General features: G+C 40.0%; 1 protein-coding gene across 1 annotated transcript in view; it reads right to left on the minus strand.

Moving 5' to 3' along the window:
- adcy1b (adenylate cyclase 1b) overlaps positions 1–20,868 on the minus strand; it is a 57,598-nt gene that overhangs the window by 27,365 nt on the left and 9,365 nt on the right. The window contains exon 4 of the mRNA XM_082174202.1: positions 14,093–14,204. Coding sequence (XP_082030328.1) covers positions 14,093–14,204 — 112 coding nt within the window. The remainder of the gene's footprint in view (positions 1–14,092; positions 14,205–20,868) is intronic.

The following is a 20,868-nucleotide window of genomic DNA, read 5'->3' on the forward strand; positions in this document are numbered from 1 at the left end:
TGGGATAATGATCAACTCAATGAGACACAGGTCCAGTAACCAAGGAAACAAATGAGAACATGATGAGGCTTCGTCCGAAATCGCATACTTCCCTACTATATAGTAGGCGAAAAACAAAATGTGGCAAAAGAAGTGTCTGAATTCACAGTACTCATAAAAGAGTCAGCAAACAGTACCCCGATGAGCTTCTTCTTCCGGTGAGATTCTGAAGTGTGCATCTGATGGATACTTTACTATCCCATGAGAGGAGTTATGAATGACAGTGAAGCGATGCAACTGTCAACCCAAGACAGTGAAGCAACTGGTCACATCATAATGGTGGATGTTGTACATCCAGATTACATTCATACTACATAGACCACACTTGCTTACAGGTCGTGAAGTAATTACTTTCTCAAACTTAGTGCTTACTCAAGAGAGTATGTGATTTCAGACGCAGCCCTAGAAACCATGAGCACAAAGGAGACAGGAACATGTCTACAGGTATTAAACAATCTGTCACCGCACTTGACAGGGCGAGCCATGCTAAACTGCACTCTTGTGTATTTGTTTGAAAGCTTGTGCACTCTAAAGTGTCTGTGACTGTATAAAGAGTGTTATCAAGTTAATGAGGCGAGCACTGTTGAGTTTATGATGGGTTTTTACATTCTCACGCTGTCCCTCTTCTGGAGCGGAGTTTCATAAATCAGGGTTTAGAAAGATAATAACCCACAGTGTGAAAATCCCAGTAATGGCAGGATTCAGGTTTTTTTCATCTTTCACGTCACTACCTCTGTAATGACTATTTACATATTTGTTTCTGGAGAAACAGAACATTTCAAAGCATTTGTCCTTCAAGACGGGTGGTTTTCAAACCCCTGGTTATGTTCCCAACATACTATCCTAACCTGGGTTTCAACAAGACCAAATATGGTGGGAAAATTATAAATAAGATGATGAATTAAAACATGTAATGTGCTTTTGAATAGCGTGATAAGTGATAAATGATAATAATGAAATACAATAATAATGTAAATGTCTCAGTAGAGCATTATTTGTTTGTTCAGTTCATTTCAATGTTGGTTCTTTTACGGAAAAACATGGAACGCCAGAAATGCTGTAAAGTAAGCGTGTTCATAAAATGTGATCAGTGACTGTTTTGATATGTAAAGACTCATGTACAGCCAGAAATGGCAAAAATGGTTTATCAGTAAATCAAGTCAGTGACTAAATGGTTAACTTCACACTGTTAGCTTAATAGCTATATCAACTGTTATTTAAATTGGGATTAAATCAATTAAAAACAATTAAAGAACACTCCCTTTATAATTGCTGGAGCTGTCAATAACTTTAAGTTGTAATTTGAGCTCTTCACTTTCACCAAAACTACCGTTATAATCAATGAAACTGTGTTCACTGCTCAGCGAATCTCTTATTTCCACTGTGTTAGATGTAAGAGTTGCACTGGTGAGATCATTACAGGTGTGCTCAACAGCTGCAATCAGAAGATGTTAGCCAATCACAGAAGTGGGCATTTACATTAAAGTCTTAAAGGAGACACGCATAGGGCCAATATAAGGGTAGAAAATGGTAATTTATGTCTAAATGATGACAGTTTGTTACTGTAGAAAAATTCTATCAACATTATAAGTGCACCTCAGGAAACACATTTCCTCCTGAGCACATGAGGGAACGACCCTCTCTGAACCCGGAGGACTTCATGATCCAGCACTTTGTCTCACGCTCACGCTTAACATGTATTTCTTCTCTTCTCATCTAGATAATCCTCCACTGAGGAGCATGACACACTGAATATCTCTGCGTCCTGCGTGTACAGTAAGACAGCGGATAAATGCAAAGCCACGGATCAATATGTGTCAGCAGTGTAACGGATGAGACCTGCTTACTAGATTGATTTCTTGATGTCTCCAGCTAACAGGGAACGTTCTCCGCGCTTTAGCTAACGTTCTGAAAAGCTTCTCTCAAAGTTATGAACAATCATACTAGCAGTAACGTTAATAGAACATTCATTCAACAGTATCCGGTCTTTAATACTGTTCTCAAAATGTCAGCACAGAAACATTATTTATGAATTATACAGCATTCATTGAGCATTTTTTTCCTGAAATTGTTAGTTGGACGTTTGTCTAACGTTTTTTAAATGTATCTGCTTGTTTCGGAACGTTCAAAGAACATTCAAAAGTAACATTGATAATAACATCTTTTAGATTAAAAAGTTTGTCGAGACAAACTTTAAGTTGGCTTGAGAAAGCCGGACCAGATAGTTTGAAGAAGTTTGAAGAAGTTTTAAAAGCTTTAAGTTTAAAGTAGTATGAAGTTTAAAGTTTGATAAAGATAGATAGATAGATAGATAGATAGATAGATAGATAGATAGATAGATAGATAGATAGATAGATAGATTGATTAGAAATAGTAGATAGATAATTATGGTTGCTATGCGGTTGCTAGGGTACTCAGGATGGTTGTTATGCGGTTGCTAAGGTACTCAGGGTGGTTGCTATGAGGTTGATAGGGTACTCTGGGTGGTTGCCAGGGTGTTGCTATGTGTTTGCTAGGGTGTTCGGGGTGGTTGCTAAGGTACTTGGGGTGGTTCCTAGGGTGTTGCTATGCGGTTGCTAAGGTACTCAGGGTGGTTGATATGCTGTTGCTAGGGTGTTCTGTGTGGTTGCTAGGGTACTCTGGGTGGTTGCTATGCTGTTTCTATGGTACTCTGGGTGGTTGCTAGGGTGTTGCTATGTGGTTGCTAAGGTACTCAGGGTGGTTGCTATGCTGTTGCTAGGGTGTTATGTGTAGTAGCTAGGTGGTTGCTATGGTGTTCGGGGGTTGCTATGCGGTAGCTAGGGTACTCTGGGTGGTTGCTAGAGTGTTGCTATGCGGATGCTAGGATACTCTGGGTGGTTGCGATAGATAGATAGATAGATAGATAGATAGATAGATAGATAGATAGATAGATAGATAGATAGATAGATAGATAGATAGATAGATAGATAGATAGATAGATAGATAGATAGAGTACGAAAGAAAGAATGATAGATTAGTTAGAAAGAAAGAAAGAAAGAAAGAAAGATAGATTAGTAAGAAAGAAAGAAAGAAAGAAAGAAAGAAAGAAAGAAAGAAAGAAAGAAAGAAAGAAAGAAAGAAAGAAAGAAAGAAAATGTAGAAAGACAGAAAGAAAGATTTGTTAGAAAGAAAGAAAGAAAGTAAACCTCACAATCATGTTTGAAGAATGATGAAATGTAATGTTCACTTAACGATCATGTAACCAAGAAACTGGACGTTTTTCAGGTTTCGAGAACCGTCAGAAATAATGTTTTCATACTTGAACAGGGACGAGGCTTGAGCAGAGTATTCCTGACAGACCGCTGACCTACATGACTCCGCACATTGGCCTGATCATATAATCATGTCTTCAAAAGAGAATTTCCTTCAGTCATTTAGACCAATAAAGGCTGATTATCTAACCTGGCAGCCGGAGCCAAAGAAAACAAATCTCAAGTGTGGCTCTTTCACAGTTAGGGTTCATTTCTCTCAGATGCGTCTCAAAGGGAAAGTGGAGCGAGTCGAACACTGAAGCTCGAGCGCACACAGAGTGTTTAGGTGAAACACAAGCGTAAGAGTCTGTGAATCTGCCATGGAAACAGGAGAGCATAAAAAGCACAGTAAGATTAAAGTATATCACCGTCATCACAGACACCGCATACATTTGCATGATTCAGACGAGAGCCCTTCAGGAGCCAAAGCGCTTCAACTGAGCGTCTGTTCTTTAGCCTTCAGGAGAGAGAGATTATTAGATTGCACACGGACAAATCTGTGTCAATTTAGCCTCTTAATTTAAATCTAAATGAGGAGAAATGAGAGCGAAATAAAGCAGTAAGCCGCGTGAGGCTGTGAACAGAGCCGCTCAGAATACACTGCATACACAGAACACCAATGCCCTACAGGTGTTGACACTCACACTGCTTCTTATTTATGAGTAAAATAAGCTCTTCAGTTAACATTACTTTCACGTTTGTCTCTGACGTTTTTACTACGCCATGATTTTCCTGCTTGGCAGCTGCTGGTTTTAGGAGCATGATATGACTGCGAAATGCAACAACTGATTTGACTGCAGCAGCAATATGACAAAATACACCAATGTCACTCAACTGAAGCGGAAATGTATTAAAGATGACGTATTATGTCCTTTTTCACAGTCTTGATTTTGTTTTGGGCTCTGCTGGAATAGGGTTTCATGCTTGAATGTTCAAAAAACACATTATTTTCCACATATTTGACATTATTGCAGCTCCTCTCACAGATAACACATTTAGGTAATATAAACGTTGTGGGAACAGGGTTTTGAAATGTTCTTAAAATGTTTTTCTTGTTATGATTAGAATGTAATTTATAGGTTACCAGACCATTTCTTGAAATGTATAAATGAACTTGAACTTTTATTTCTAATATTTTAAGAAAGTTAAAATGTCCAGTTTTTTTTAAGTTTTAACTACGTTTTTTCTTGGTTATGCAAAAATCCTGGTGGAAACCCTGTGTGTACGTGTGTGAAATGATCCAGGTTTTCATGTAAACGTCTGGGCGGCGAGCACGCAATTACAGTTGATGAGACACAAATTGATCGAAAACAGTATCATAATCTCCAGAGGATCAACAAATGCACATGGAATCCAGAAATATATGCAACAGATCCATACATGCACACATCAGTTCACAAATGCAGGCAACAAATCCGCATGCATTCAGTTCACAAATACAGTTTCTTTGCTTTCAATCCAAAAGTCCACAGAAGTATTTGTAATTTAATAAATGCACAAATAAATACTGAGGCGTTTGTGTTGGTCTTCTTCCTCGAGATGTCAGTCTGAAGTCCCAAGAAAGCATCATTTAGTTGACACCCACATATGATGAATCTCTTGCAAAGGATTAGCTTCCTAAAATAAAGACCATTTATAAAGTGTGCGAAAAATAGTAAATGTGATTTTACGAAGATAACATGAATGAAAATAATTGCCATTTTTATGTTGTCATTGTACTAAAATATTATGTGGAAAATATCAATACTAATTAAAAATAATGATTAATAATTAAAATAATTCATATAGCGCCATTCATAATGAATATTGGTCCAAGCAAGTTTTTTCTCCCCCTAAAATGATGTGTGGATCTCCTAGAACTCTCTTCAAAACTGTCAATTAAAGTGTAATGTCCCTATATATAATAGAGATTTTTATAACCCCACCAAAACATAGGGTCCCACCCGGTGAATCTCTGCCATGTTCACCACTGAGTCTGCTGATATACAAGACCAAGAGCATCACACATTCTTGTTCTGTACCTAATCTTCCCAGTTACTCTCCCCACAATCTACTGCTGCTGTTATATGAATATCATCATCATTTTCATCATTTTCAAGCACCTTCACTCCAGCACTGAACTGTATTACAGAGCAGAACAACCTCAGCGGGAAGGAGTACAAGCCTTCACAGGTGATTGAGTCTTCTCTATGGGTCATACAGGAGTCGTAAAAGCCTGTGTGAATAAACTACAGTATTGTAAACTCATTTGGACTCCAGTTACTGGCATAGCATGACCAATCAGGAAAACATTTACATCTTTATAAATAGTCTACTCACAGGCCTTGTGCATACTAACTAAACCAGTCTAATGAAACTTATCCTCACTGTATAATCCCAAATCATCATCATCATCATTAAACCATAACTGATCCCGGGTCAGCTACAGTCACAGCTACTTTCCTGTAACGGCAAGCCAGTGAGCCTGCACGTCACACCACGTAAACACTTAATTGGATCAAACTGAACCTCCTGAAGTGGTTTTGCTCAAGGAAAACCATTCCACTCCACAATCCTCTTACATCTCTTGTTATTACTGGCATCTTTTCCATCACTTCTATATAGACTCGGTTAATCTAACAGCTTGAAAATACAATACTTAACCCTACAGTAATAGAAACAGTCCCTCTCCTGTCAAAATTGTGTTCGATCAGCACTCTTCTTTCACAGAACATTCAGCTTTAAAAGTGGAGAATCAGGAGATCTGTCTGCAAATGAAACTCTGAAATCATTCAGAGTTTGAAATTGCCTAAATAGTCAAACTAGACCTGTCCACTGCCATCAACAGAGGGAATACTCAGATCCTGCTGCCTGTCACGGGACCTGCACTTCACTGGCACGAGCAGGTCCGTCAAGGTGTCCCGAGGAGGAGGGTAAACACTGGAGTGCCTCAGGGTTCGGTGCTTGGTCCGCTGCTATTGTCCATATAAACATCTCCTGGTTCGTCATGGAAACACATTGTGGTTCTTATAAGTGTCTTGACACCTTAATAAAAATAAATAGCTTCTGCTTTTCATCATTTGTAAGTGTGTGTTTTTCTCACTTTAGATAAAAGCATCTGTTTAAGATACACTCAGCTAATCTTTCCTCATTAAAAAAGTTTTACACTTTGACACTTCATATTTAGACTAAATAGCACAGTGGCACAGTTTCTTTACAGTTTACATAAAATGAATTCTGAAGTGTCATGAAACACTAAAACACATTTTAAAATGTTAATAAATATGTATTGCACTTGATGAAAGTCAATGATAGCACACAATGTATTAATTGCAAGATGTTCAATATCACGGCTGTGATGTATATGTTTTATATTTGACCTGACTATCAACACGTACATGTCTAGGGTACCTCTCGACATTATTCATGAGTAGGTGTGGCTATTTCCCTTTCACATTTTCAGAACTGTGGTGAGGATGAAGGATTTCATGACAAATCAATATATATTTTTATACTCTTTAAACAACATAAACAAAACAAGCAATCCGAACAATATAATGACAAACACAATCACACAGTTCAAACACAGCATAAGAACAGAGTCTAGAGCAATCGTGTGGACCAGCATGTGTGTGATCCAACAGACAGTCCAACAGAAGGAGCATGAGTGGATCGAATGAAATGTGCGAACAAACTGACCATGTAACGAAAGAATTCACACCACAGAACGAGATTCATGCTGCAACATCGAGCACAGACGTGCTGAAGATTTTTTAAGCTGGACAGAAAACATGTTGGTGTAATCCTTGGATTAAAGGATTTCACAGGCACATGTGAATGTAAGTAATTGTGCCTAGATTACATTGAGATACATCTACATGTTTATTTGCGTAGAGACACATGGCCTTCACATTAAAGCACCTTTACCTTCCCTAACTGAGACAGACAGGGAGAGATTTAACCGGTGGGGGTGTGAGTGCAGGAGACTCAAAACAACTTTGCTTTAACCTTTCCATGCTGAAAATGCTCACGCAGTGATTCACTGGCTGATGTGTCAAATATTCACCTAAAATGTAACTAAATAGCAATAAAAAACATCAAGTTGGAAAATACCTGACATTCCAATAGTCCGTACTATATTTTAATAAACAATCACGCTATTCAATGCTGTCTTGGTTCTGTGTGTTTGGATCCTCGCTTCCCTCTACACCACACCTGACAATTTGGTCAAGAAACATACAAGAGAACTAAAAGTGAGCAAGTGTCGTTCCTCAGTGATCGACGGCCAAAACCAGGGAGTCTTCTTGACTCATATAAGTCACATGGTAACAGCCACATGACACTACTACAACACCAATGTCTACAATCAAAATACAAAAGAATACATTCAACCACATTTACATAAGTGCAATAAAACAATATCATATTAAAGGGGTCATATAATGGTACATGCACTTTTACAAGTTGATTGTACTGAAATGTGTGTTGGCAGTGCCTGTACACAACCATCATAAAATGATAAAAATGCATCCAGTGTTTTTTTTTTTTATCTTCTTATATGTTTTCCCCTGTCTCAAATCAAGCCGTTCGACCGTGTGACGTCACAAAATCGACGCCCCTCCCACGATTGTTGATTGACAGCAGCGTTTCAACACAGATCCGCCCTCGCTCGTGAGCGAGCTGTCAATCATAGTCCGCACATCATTGTTGATACGCTGCTGGAGCACTGTCTATGAGCAGAATGGCGTCTAAGCGATTGTGGTGTTCTGTTCTTGGGTGTAATAACGAACACAGCAGTCATCTTGATGTTCATAAATCCGAACCGCTGAAGACGCAGTGGCGCAGACGCAGAGTTTTGTTTTCGAAGGGAATATTCCCCACGATCAACGTCAATGCTCTCATGTTTGCGCGAATCATTTCACACCAGACTGCTTTACAAACGAGAACATTGAAAAAGGTATTAGCTCCTGTCTGAGTATGTGTTGTTTATGTGCCTAATGACTGTCATAGTCTCACAGACTGATTATGTTTTAAACAGATTAGTCAAATGTTAGTGCTTCAGCCCTGACAGTTGTACCTAACAACACTGCATAGATAATGTTACGCATCACGGACAAGCCTACATTTACCAGAAAAAAGTTTTTCATGACCATTAGCTGTAACATCGATCTGTCAATGAACTAACGTATACATCAGTGAACACATAGCGTTCGTATCTCACTACTCTACCCTGCCAGTACACACAAAGATAGATCAAAGTGACATTACGTTAACCAACCATTCAGAAACGTCCTGTTTTCCGACTTGATACGAAAATTTCGCTCGGTTTCAAATTGATACGGTTGCACAGTGTCCTCAGAGACTCCCGCTGCCATTCTTCAAAATATACCCTCAACTGTTGTCAAGGCAACACTCCACCTGTGTGGGCCCACAGAACAGAGGGGCGGGTTGAGCAAAGCTCATTATCATTTAAAGACACACGCACTTAAACGGCTTGCTGAAAACAGAGCTGTTTTTGACCAGGGGCCTGTACCATGAAGGTAGCTGAACAAACTCGGGGTTACAGGATTAGTTTTGAGTTGACAAAACCAAACCGATGCAATCAGGCTTTATTGGTACCATGATGCAGCTCATCAACTTTCTCTGTCAACTCAGGCTTTGATCCTCAAGCTATGATTACTCCACGCTCGCGTGCACATAAAGAGTGACGTCGACACTGAACAACCAATCGCGGGTAGAGCGAGAGCGTTATATTTTTCCGCGGAGGAGCAAGAGATAATCATTCAGAATTACGATGAATTTAAATATGTATTTCAAGCTCGAAACAATACGGTCTCTGCTGCCAAAGCAAGAGAAGACTGTTGGAGAAAGATTGCTGATTGTTAATGTGTAAGTTAAACAAATACGTTCTATATTTATGTAAAATTATGTATGTATGTGTAGCCTATATGTGTAATATAGCCTATAGCCTATTTTTATAATATATAAAAAATGATACATGCACATTTTTTATATATTATAAAAATAGGCTATAGGCTATATTACACATAGGCTACACATACATAGATACATAATTTTACATAAATATAGAACGTATTTGTACTACTAAGAAAGCTAGGGAATCCTATCATAAGATTAACAGAATAATAATAAAGATTTAAAATAATTCTTAACATGTATTATATTGTATAGTACATTTGTGCAATTTGCTTTTTGAAAAAAATTTAATAAAATGTGTTCATGTGATGTCACCCTATCAATATATCTTACCGGCAATTTTATAAAAGCCCTCTTTTATGGACATGGCCGATAAATGTCCGGGGAACACTTTTAATGAAACTATTCATGTACTCCTGCAGAGCGAGGACCACCTTACGAATGGTTCGACAAACCGTGTTTTCCCCTATAGCTTCTGTGCGTAACCCACCGTGCAGGAATGTACCACTTGCAACAAAAAAAACGCAACGCAATATTTGCGGTACAGTAAGTGCATGAATTCGACGTGTTAAATTCTTTATGTGCGGCTCAAGAAGTTCGCAAAGATAAGACATTCCTTCCGCGGAAAATCTGTATCTTTCATACAAGTAACTATCAGGAAAGGCAATGGGATTTTGTCTGGCTAAAAACTCTCTCTACGAAGTGCTCGTCAAACAATTTGCGCTGAGATGTCACAGGATTTGGAAGAAAAGGTGAAGTCATTGCAACAGACACTGGGAATAAGTTACGTCACCTATATGTTTCTTTGCTCTCAGCTGATTGGTCAAACTTCAGTCTGAGATCTTGAATCCAGAACATAACCCGCCCCGGAGCAGGTTAGCCGTGTAGCGTAAGATACCATGGCAATGAACACCGATTAAAGCCAAGCTACTTTCATAGTACCTAAAACCCAGGGTTGGCGGAAACTAAACTGAAACATAGCTGGCTAGCCACCTAAACCGGCTTCATGGTATAGGCCCCAGGTAAAATGAGTGTTTTCTTACAATACTAATGAGAATTTTGAATTAAAGTATATTACAAACTTTTAATTTAGACCCTAAAGAATCATATTAGCTTGTACAAAAATGGCATTATATGACCCCTTTAAGATTTTTCTTGCTTTAAAAAAGAATAATTATTCTTTTTACAGTAATAATGATATAAATCAGTGGGGGAATTTCTAGGTGTGTGTGTGTGGGTGTGTGTGTGTGTGTGTGTGTGTGTGTGTGTGTGTGTGTGTGTGTGTGTGTGTGTGTGTGTGTGTGTGTGTGTGTGTGTGTGTGTGTGTGTGTGTGTGTGTGTGTGTGTGTGTGTGTGTGTGTGTGTGTGTGTGTGTATAAATAAAACAACCACCATCAGTTGCCAATTTTCCACTCCACAAACTGACACAAACATCATTATAGCAAAAACACACATTCACCCCTCCTTCTCTCTGCTCTCCAGACTCATCCTTTCCAATCACCCTGCTACCTGTCCGCTTGATCAAATCCCCACTCACCTCCTTCAGGCCATTTATTCTTCAGTTGTACCTGCACTCACTCATATTATCAACACCTCTCTTCACACTGGTATCTTTCCCACAGCATTTAAGAGGCTCTGATAACCCCACTGCTTAAGAAACCCACTCTAAACCCTTCTTCCATTCATTGCTAAAAACACTTTTCTTACAAAACAATCTCCTGGACATCAACCAGTCTGGCTTTAGAAACTTCACTCAACTGAGACTGACCTGCTCTCAGTTATTGAGGCTCTGAGAAGAACAGCTTCCTAATCCTCAGTTCTCATCCTGCTGGCTCTGCTGCGTTTGACACCGTTAACCACCAGATCCTCCTGTCAATCCTCAAGATGAAGGTCATCTCAGGAACCACACTTACCTCTCAGTAGGTCCTTTAGGGTGCCGTGGAGAGGTGAGGTGTCTGGAGTGCCTCAGGGCTCAGTGCTGGGACTGCTTCTCTTCGCCATCTACATGTCACCACTAGGATCTGTGATTCAGAAACATGTTTTTTCCTATCACTGCTACGCTGATGACACACAACTCTACCTATCATTCCAGCCTGATAATCCGATGGTACCGCTCACATCTCAGCCTGCCTGACAGACATTTCTTGCTGGATGAAGAACCATCACCTTCAACTCAACCTTGCGAAGACAGAGCTGCTTCCGGTCTCAGCCGACCCAACACTTCAGCTCAACTTCTCCATTCAGCTAGGCTCGTCAAACTTACTACTCCAGACCTATGTGTCCTCCAGAAACGTGTGTTCTGCAAGTGAACAACATGCCATCATCTCAAAGAGGCTCACTGACCTTCACCTGGACTGATCCCTGCCGGTGGACTGACCTGCCCAACTCAACCAAGCACTAAACTCAACCAGTCTTTAGCCATTTTCAAGAAACTGCTGAAGACGCATTTTTTTCGTCAACACTTGACACATTAATACTCAAAGTTACTATTCTATATTTATATTAAAAAAAAAAAGTCTAACTGGACTAACTGGGACTGGTCACAGGACATATTGTTGGTCATCTATTATCACCTATTGTTGATGTGACGATTTCAACCTTTGTGCCCCTGTCTTGTGCGTTCCTGGACTTTTAAGTTATTACCTGTCTTGCTCCATGTTTTGTAGACCTTTATAGGTTTTCTTGTTGATTAGTTCCTGATTGTTCCCAGGTGTGTCTTGTTTGCCAATCTCCCCTTGAGTATATATATACCCAAGTGTTTCAGTCTTGGTTTGTCGGTTGTTGTCTTTGCATGTTGTGTTCCACGTTCCACGTTCCACCTTTGTTTTCATTTTCAATAAATATTGCTGCAACTGGATTCATACCTCTCTTCGTCCCTGCGAAATATGTCTATAAAGTTTTTATTTAGTTTTAGTTATTTTAGTACTTCACCTTAAACTAAATCAAAATGAGAAATGCTGCCTTGGCAACTACCTGAAATAAAATAAGTTTAAGTTTTTTTTCTATTTTATTTTATGTTTTTAGTTTTAGTTAACAATAATAACCCTGTTTAGAGCTCTTTCACTTGTACACAGTCCATACAATAAATCTAAGTTTACAGAATTGTTTAATAAAGATGAAATCACATTATCCTCAGTAAGACAGGTCAGTAATTACTGTTATGTGCGCAGTTATGTTTATTAGCATAGCAATGCAGTGTGGGGAAGAGCCTTTCAGAGCAAAGATATTTCTAACCAAGTTCATCCATGCGTAGAGACTGAAGAATGAGAGTGACTGGAAAACTAGGAGAAAGCTATCTACTTCCTTACTGCAACCAATGAAGCGTCACATTTTAATGTCTGAATTTTAATGTCTGAATGTCTGAAATTTTTTTATTTCTGTATTTTATCCTATTATTACTGTGAATATTTGAATGTTTCTCACCAACCCATACAGATCCTGTGTGCTTTAAAAAAGGGATTTGTGAAGCTCTTTCACACACACAGACACACATGACATCAGCTCTTGACTCTCAGATCACACAAGTTTGATCAAACTCCTCAGGGAACAGCCTGTCATGATCACACCGCTTCTGTCATTTTCAGAAGCACATAACTCTTTGATTATGCAGACCTGTCTTCCTGATGCTGTTGCTTGAAATCATAAAAAAATATCTTTGATAAAAAGAAGAAAACAAAGAAAAAGAAAAAGGAGGGCAGTTGTGGTTTGGTTAGAGAGTTGGACTTGCAACCCAAAGGTTGTGGGTTCGAGTCTCAGTAGCAAGACACCAAACCCACAATCACTCCCCGGGCGCCGCAGCACTAACTGCCACTGGACAGGGTGTGTGTTCACGGTGTGTGTGTGTTCAATACTTAGGAGTGCGGGAAAAAATCGATCCATATACAGTATGAATCGCAATTCTATCTTCTACCGATCTGCATCGATTCACAAATTTCAATTTCGTTAATCACAATGGACACACGACGGACACACAGCTGAAGTACCAGCACAGATGCCGACTCTCACATGCTTACGAATTCAGTTCTCTTTCACAGCTACACACACACAATTGTGTCAAAATGCACATCATGTGGACTTCAGAGTATTCAGTGTAAACAGTCTGTTCTGTCTTACGCAAACGAAAACAAATGGGAGAACATCGGATGTGTAACAGATCTGTGCATTCATTCTTAAAGGGACAGCAGCCTCATGAACTGTTGCCATCCAATTTATTAATGTTAATTCATACAGTGAAGGCTATACAGTGTTTTATTTTAACATTTGATTATTGTTAACATTTGACATGTTAAATAAACCTACGCTACTGTACCCAAAACAATATTTAATTTGTCTATTTTGTTCTATTGTCACCTATTGTTTGTAATTTGCTTCTTTGTTCCTATTTTAATATCAAAAGTTAAATAAAAATGCCTGCCTTGCTTTATTACAGAAGACTGTGTGTAATGATTGTAGTCAGCTTAAAGGGCATTTGTTTTATAATATTGGGTCGACTAAATTAATTTCAAGGTTAGCATGTAATTCATTAGGATTGTTCTTCTTCTAGATTTATTAAACTGTCTACTGCAGTCAAATAAGAAAAGTAACACAAAAAAGTAAACTACAATCAAATCTATGCACATATCGAATCGAAATTTGATTCAAAATCGAGAATCGTGACCTCAAGTATCGATGTGAATTGATTCACGCGATATCAAAAGATTCCCACCCCTCTGCAATTCTCACTGCCGTGTGTGTGTGTGTGTGTGTGTGTGCACTTGGATGGGTGAAATGCAGAGCATGGGACACCGTACTTGGCTACACATCACTTTCTCACTTTCATAGCAACAGGAGTGAGCCAATGAGAGGAGAGAGCAGGAGAGACTCACCGTGGCCAGCTCGTCGAACTTCCCGAAGAGCTCGTTGAGCAGTTTGACCAGCTCCTGTGCGGTGCACTGCGACGCCAGACTCGTGAAGCCCACGATATCCGCAAACAAGATGCTGGAGGAACAGAGAGCAGGGGAAAGGGTTTTAGACGTGTCTTTTGTTGTCACTTTACATCAAAAGGATCTCAATAAGGAAGAAAAAATGCATAATAATAATAGTAATATGTTTGTTTATATTTCCGTGGCAGTGGTGAGCAGTTTAATATGGGTGTCACAATTTTATTGAATGTTTCAGATTAAATTATTCAGTGTAAGATGACAACTGTCAGAGAATATCATCTGTAGTCTGAGCTCCGGCACAGAGGCGCTGGCCTGTATCTGTCTGTTCACCTTCATTGTAATAATGAATGTACAGAGACGAGTCCGCTGGGGTTAATCTAGCAAAGGCCGAGCTGAAGCCCTGAACGTTCTTTGTGATGAAAATAAATCTGTCCGTGCTCAAGTTCATAAGACATGAGTGGAAGCGTTCTGCTTTCTCTCACAGAGGTGCAACTTCTCTGTCGTCAAAGGCAATGAGATTTTATACGCATACATAAGGCTATTTCTAAATGTATCATCTATAAGCATAATATAAAGTAAAAAGACACATAAATCTGTCTATTTTTACACGTTTAGGGTTGGCATTGATCTCTTGCATAATGAGCATCTGTCATTTTTGCTTTGATCCTCTACATTTCAGTGGTGTGTTTATAATTGTAATTTGGCAGGCAGAGTGTTCATTTTTAAAAAGATGGTTGGACGAAATCTTCTGTCACTCCTGCAGTGAGTCCAGACGAGCGAGAGCTCAAGGTGTAAGTGGAGAACCAGGCGACCTATAGATTACAAATGGAGCACAACAACAACCCCTGTGTGTGTGTGTGTGTGTGTGTGTGTGTGTGTGTGTGTGTGTGTGTGTGTGTGTGTGTGTGTGTGTGTGTGTGTGTGTGTGTGTGTGTGTGTGTGTGTGTGTGTGTGTGTGTGTGTGTGTGTGTGTGTGAACTAATGATTGTCTCCTGCATATACAGCAAATAGCCTATTAAAGACTGGAACATCCCTCATCAAATGTGTCATATGACCACCATGACTAGTTTTTGTAAAGCTCATACATTTCTGTAACTGTGTTCTCACTTGAAGGGGACCTCTACTAGAACAGGTTTTCCTGCTTGAATGTTGATTATTTTCCTCATATTCTCCATTGTTGCGGCTCCTCTCTTCCCAGTCTGTCAGTAACGCTCTGTTTACTTCCTGTCTCTATGAAGCCCCTCCTTCTGAAAAGCACATTGTGCTCTGATTGGTCGGCTGGTGAAGTGTGTTGTGATTGGTCGAGCGCTTTGAGTGTGTTTGGGAAATGTCCCGCCCCTTACCATAACCACCAGTTTAACACACTACTAACTAACTCAACCAGGCCCCGCCCCTTTATTCTGCCTATGAATTATTATAATGAGGAATATCGTGTTCGTTCCCGGAAGAAACTCAAGACTACAATGGAGGCGTTTCAGGAGTTCAGAAACACTGACACTGATATAGAGAAGAAGCTTTTTCACTCTCAAACAGCAACATTACACACTAAAGACAGATGAACATGGAGAAAAGCAGAACAGATGCTTTTTAAACTATATCTGTTTATTGATATTTCTTCAGTATTATTCACAATTCTAAGCTTTCACTCAAATAAAATGTCTCCTACTGACTGAATCATTTATTTTCTGTTGTTTTCCACGAATATGTTCCAGCATTCAGCACTCACTTCCCCATCCAATCAACAACCCATGATAAAACCAGTTCCTGCACTACGTGTTTCCTGTTTGAAAAGCCGTTTCACGTAGAAATCTATCACAGTACAGGAGTGAAGCCGATCACCACCTCTGTTTCAATCTCCCTCCACATATTTTCTTTCTTGTTTTATGCATAAACTCTGTAAACAAGACGTCTTATGTGCATGTCTTTGTTCATCTCAAGCAAATGTATCTTGAATTAAGATATTCAGCTATTCAGAATTTAGATATTTAGATATTTGTACTGTTAAACAAGTTAAAAATAAACAAGTCAGAAATACCAAAAGCAAGAACATTTTTCCAGGGCAGTAAACAGTTGATGAAATATGAGTCAGATCTGAAGCTCACACCACAGTAACTGAGATAAAGGCTTCAGTCTCTCTGGTTCTCATGAGAGTGTTAATAAACCAGGTCTGATGACGGTTTGGCCACCTGTCATTTGACTGCCTCCCGCTGTCATAGTGATATGATGAAGATGACGATGATACACACACACACACACACACACACACACCTTGACGGTCCAGAAACACATGAACACTGACGTCCAGCTCCATCTGAGCTGTGAAGCGACACACACACGAGAGCGAGGCGTTCGAGGCGTCCCGCGGAGTGTGTGCGGAGGCGCAGGAACACTGAGCCACTCATAATGCCGCTCTGTCAGATCACAGATGCCTCCGTAACACTGGTGCCATAAATTCAGTTTGCTGCGAGTATCTTAATGCGCGTCCATCTGTGACAGAGTTCATGCTGTTGACGAGCAATCAGAGGAGCATGAGTGACAGAATCTTTCAATCAATGAAGATAATGAGTGACAGATCAGGACAGAGACGAGCACGAGTTACACATCATTTAATCAGCCTAATGAGTAATGACACATGATGAACTGAAGACTACTGTTACTAAGTGGTTGCTAGGGTGTTCTTAGTGATTGTGGTTGCTGGGACATTATGGGCAGTAATTATTGGTGTGTCTTATCACTTGGTGTAAAATTTAAATTGTCTGAAAAAATGCATGCCTTGTAAGCGGTTGACCAATCACAACAGACTGACCAATCAGAACAGAGTAGACCAATCACAACAGACTTGGCCATCTGACCAATAAGAGCAGAGTAGACCAATCACAACATAACACTGGGTCATCTGACCAATCAGAGCAGAGTAGACCGATCACAACAGACTGGGCCATCTGACCAATCAGAGCAGAGTAGACCAATCACAACATAACACTGGATCATCTGACCAATCAGAGCAGAGTAGACCAATCACAACAGACTGGGTCATCTGACCAATCAGAGCAGAGTAGACCAATCACAACATAACACTGGATCATCTGACCAATCAGAGCAGAGTAGACCAATCACAACAGACTGGGCCATCTGACCAATCAGAGCAGAGTAGACCAATCACAACAGACTGAGCCATCTGACCAATCAGAGCAGAGTAGACCAATCACAACAGACTGGGCCATCTGACCAATCAGAGCAGAGTAGACCAATCACAACAGACTGGATCATCTGACCAATCAGAGCAGAGTAGACCAATCACAACAGACTGGGCCATCTGACCAATCAGAGCAGAGTAGACTCTCAGAAAGGTAAAGAGCTGATGCTGCGATGTATATTATAAGAAAATGAGTGTTTTAGACCTTGGATGCATGTAAACCTGTTGTAGGAGACGCAAAAACAACATTTGCAATCTTTAAAATAGCATAGCAGGGGCACTTTAAAGTGCTTGAGTTCTGTGAGTTATTTGATCTGGAAGTTCAAAGTCAAACTGCCTTCTCTGTGCTTCCTCTCACTGAAACATGAATCACCTTTTTACAGTAAAAGTTTAAATATTGAAATATATACATATGCATATCACTGTTAGAAATACTGGAAAATATTTGCCATTAATATTTCAGTGATGTCATTCAGAGTCAACAGGGCAGGAGGAGGAATGGCGCATATTCCCTCCCTCTGATCTGGACAGAAATACTCTTGAGCATGAGCAGATCTCTGTCAGTGTGTGTGTGTGTGTGTGTGTGTGTGTGTGTGTCTTTAAGCACTGCCAGCGTTACGCAACAGTCTTTAGTGTCCGTTGCAGCAAATCCCTGCAGAGGTTTAATCTGCAGACCAGCGAAGTGTCTCAGAAACACCGCAGGACACACGGAGCTGAAGGACCTTCACTGATCACGGGATCCTGTTCTCCACGAGAACCGACACTTACAGTCATTCCCCCTATAGTGAACACTGACTGAAGATCAGCAGAGAAACTCATGACATTTTCATTAAAGATTATGACAAACATGCATGTATTTGTTTAGAAGAATGTCATTCACAATGAGACTGAACATGCGCTGTAGTAAAGTGAAGAGTAGAGGACGACCACTAGCGATAACTAGGGTGGAAAAATGGGTTTTGAAAACTTTCCATTCAATAAAAAAATTAAAATAAATAAATAAATATATATATATATATATATATATATATATATATATATATATATATATATATATATATGGATGAAGACTTCAGATGCAAAAGCCTTTAAGTGCCATCTGAAATTTTCTTCTAGAATGATCATTTTTATCAAGCTTGTATGTTTATGTTCAGTTATTTCACTTTAATGGCATTGAAAATTACCTATTAATTGTCATTAAAGTGAAATTACTGAACCTAAATATACAAGCTTGATAAAAATGATCATTCTAGAAGAAAATTTCAGATGGCACTTAAAGGCTTTTGCATCTGAAGTCTTCATCCATATATATACTGTAACGAATGGTCTTAATCAAAATGACCTAGACATCAGAAACCTTCCCCCTCTCCCCTGTTGTCATTGGCCCTAAAACCAGTTCTCTTCAAAGGCTGTTTTCACCTCGGCTCCACTGAACGATCTCAGCAAGAGACTGTGTCTACAAGCCTCAAACACAGCACAGGAGACACTAGCCATTTGGTTAAAGGTGCCATGTGTAAAAATTGAGGTAAAAATATCCAAAAAATGAGCTACACGCATCAAAAGAATGAGAAGAAATAAGGGCGATGATGTCATTAAAAAAATGTCAAGTTATAGTGCTGCAGAGATATCAACCTTAATTAGCATTAGCATTACTAGCCACGGCCCGACAAGTGTCGTAATACCAGTTTCGGCCATGGGAGGCGGTATGCGGGCAACATAACCACCAGCCAACCTGCAATACACGAATAACTCGCACGGCTTGTGGGCGTACTTGAACCTGATGTCAATCGTGTGGAAAGTACAGCCCACTACTTCATTTCAATTCAGGGAAGAGAGCGGAAGGATGGCTGAAGCCCTTGGCAAGAGACCCCTACCACCACCACCCGCTGCAGGGAAAAAAACGCGCTCTGAAGCACAAATCAAATCAGATAAGAAAAGGACCGCTCGTCACAGTCCGGGCTCGAAAGCGCGAGGGACGGCGAGCGAACTGCAGCGCATAGCCCTGTTTTACAACGTTCAGCACCCATTCTGACACGCCCGGGATCGCTTCCCATGCTTTCGCACGCATAGCTAGGGGCAGAATGGTCTCCGTGTTCTGACCGCCGCACTGCGCGGGTTCGAGAAACTGAAACGGAGGTATCAACGCGGCGCGCGCGCCCTCGTTGTCTGAATATTGCTGCTCGCTGACGACAGCAGCCGGCTGTTTCACATTCAATGACTCGGTCGCTAAGGACGGAGAACAATTTGTGGCGCGAACAGGTCATTTGTAGCCTACTGTATCTTTCAACAGTGTTCGTGTTTTTTTTACTATAGTAGAGATGATCGGTTCACGTGCGCTGTCTGATGTTGACCAATGATGTTGACAGAATGCTGTCTGTCAAATTAATTTAATTCAAACAATGTGTATATACAACTCAAAATGTAATATGAACAAAACGAATATGAACATATTCACTGGTAAAGGTGAAGGGGAGTAGCTTGAAGATGTCATGTTTCAAAATCACTTGACATCACCCAACGTTCCTCTGGAGGCAAAACGTCCACTATTAGGCTTCGGCTATGGCTCTAGGGTTGTTGTGAAGGTAGGGGCGGAGCATAGAGACTATGCCGTTTCTCGTCTGTTACTCTAGAGTAGACCAATTCACTTTATGGAGGTATACTGCCCCCATCTGGTGTGGAATGTGGAGTATGACTTGATTTTTTTGCCAGACAATCCACATGGCACCTTTAAAACCCCCTGAGGTCTATGGTATCGCCGGCGATACCAGCTCGCTTTTTTTTTGTCAATGTAAAAGAAACTCATAAATACTCTGTTGACTTTGATTTTCCATAGGAGTTTCATACATCAATCGATTCTGTTAAATGTGTATTATTTTTGTGTATACTCACAATAAAAACAAAGTGTTGTGCTTTTTGCCAAATAAAGAAAAATAAACACGAAGCGAGTTCTGCCTTCTCTCTGCCAGTGAAGTCCATTCTGAAACGCGTCCGAAAATGAACAATAACTGAGCGAATACTCAGTCAAACAGGCATACAAAGACACAGGCATGAAGCTTGAATTTTCTTCTTTTAAATGAAGTAATTTATATAAAAAAACAAATATTCTAATCTTGTGAAATCTGTATTAAAAGAGAGCGATTCCAGTCGAGCTCATCTCATCTCATTACGTTATAATCGGCCCCGCCCACGGAGAGCGCGCGCTATTCAAACGCAAATGACTGAGACGATCCCATACAAACTGTGAACGCCCCCATATCAGCTCGAGAAAACACATCAAGTTTATTCAGATAAGTGTAGTTGTCTACACTGTCTCGCAGCGCTGTGAGGAATAATAATAATGGAAAACTTACCTCAGAAGTGCTGGTATTTCGAGGAGCAACGGATGGAATAATGTAGTAAGTTTTTTTTTTCATTCTCAAGTAAATCGCGTTTCTGTGTGAATGAATGAACGGCAGAGATGCGCTGTTTACCACAACTCGCAAAAAGACGGTTTAAATTTGAATTGCGTTTCTGTGTGTGAATA

This window comes from Leuciscus leuciscus, assembly GCF_965113295.1.
Source record: "Leuciscus leuciscus genome assembly, chromosome: 6".
Taxonomy (NCBI): Eukaryota; Metazoa; Chordata; class Actinopteri; order Cypriniformes; family Leuciscidae; genus Leuciscus; species Leuciscus leuciscus.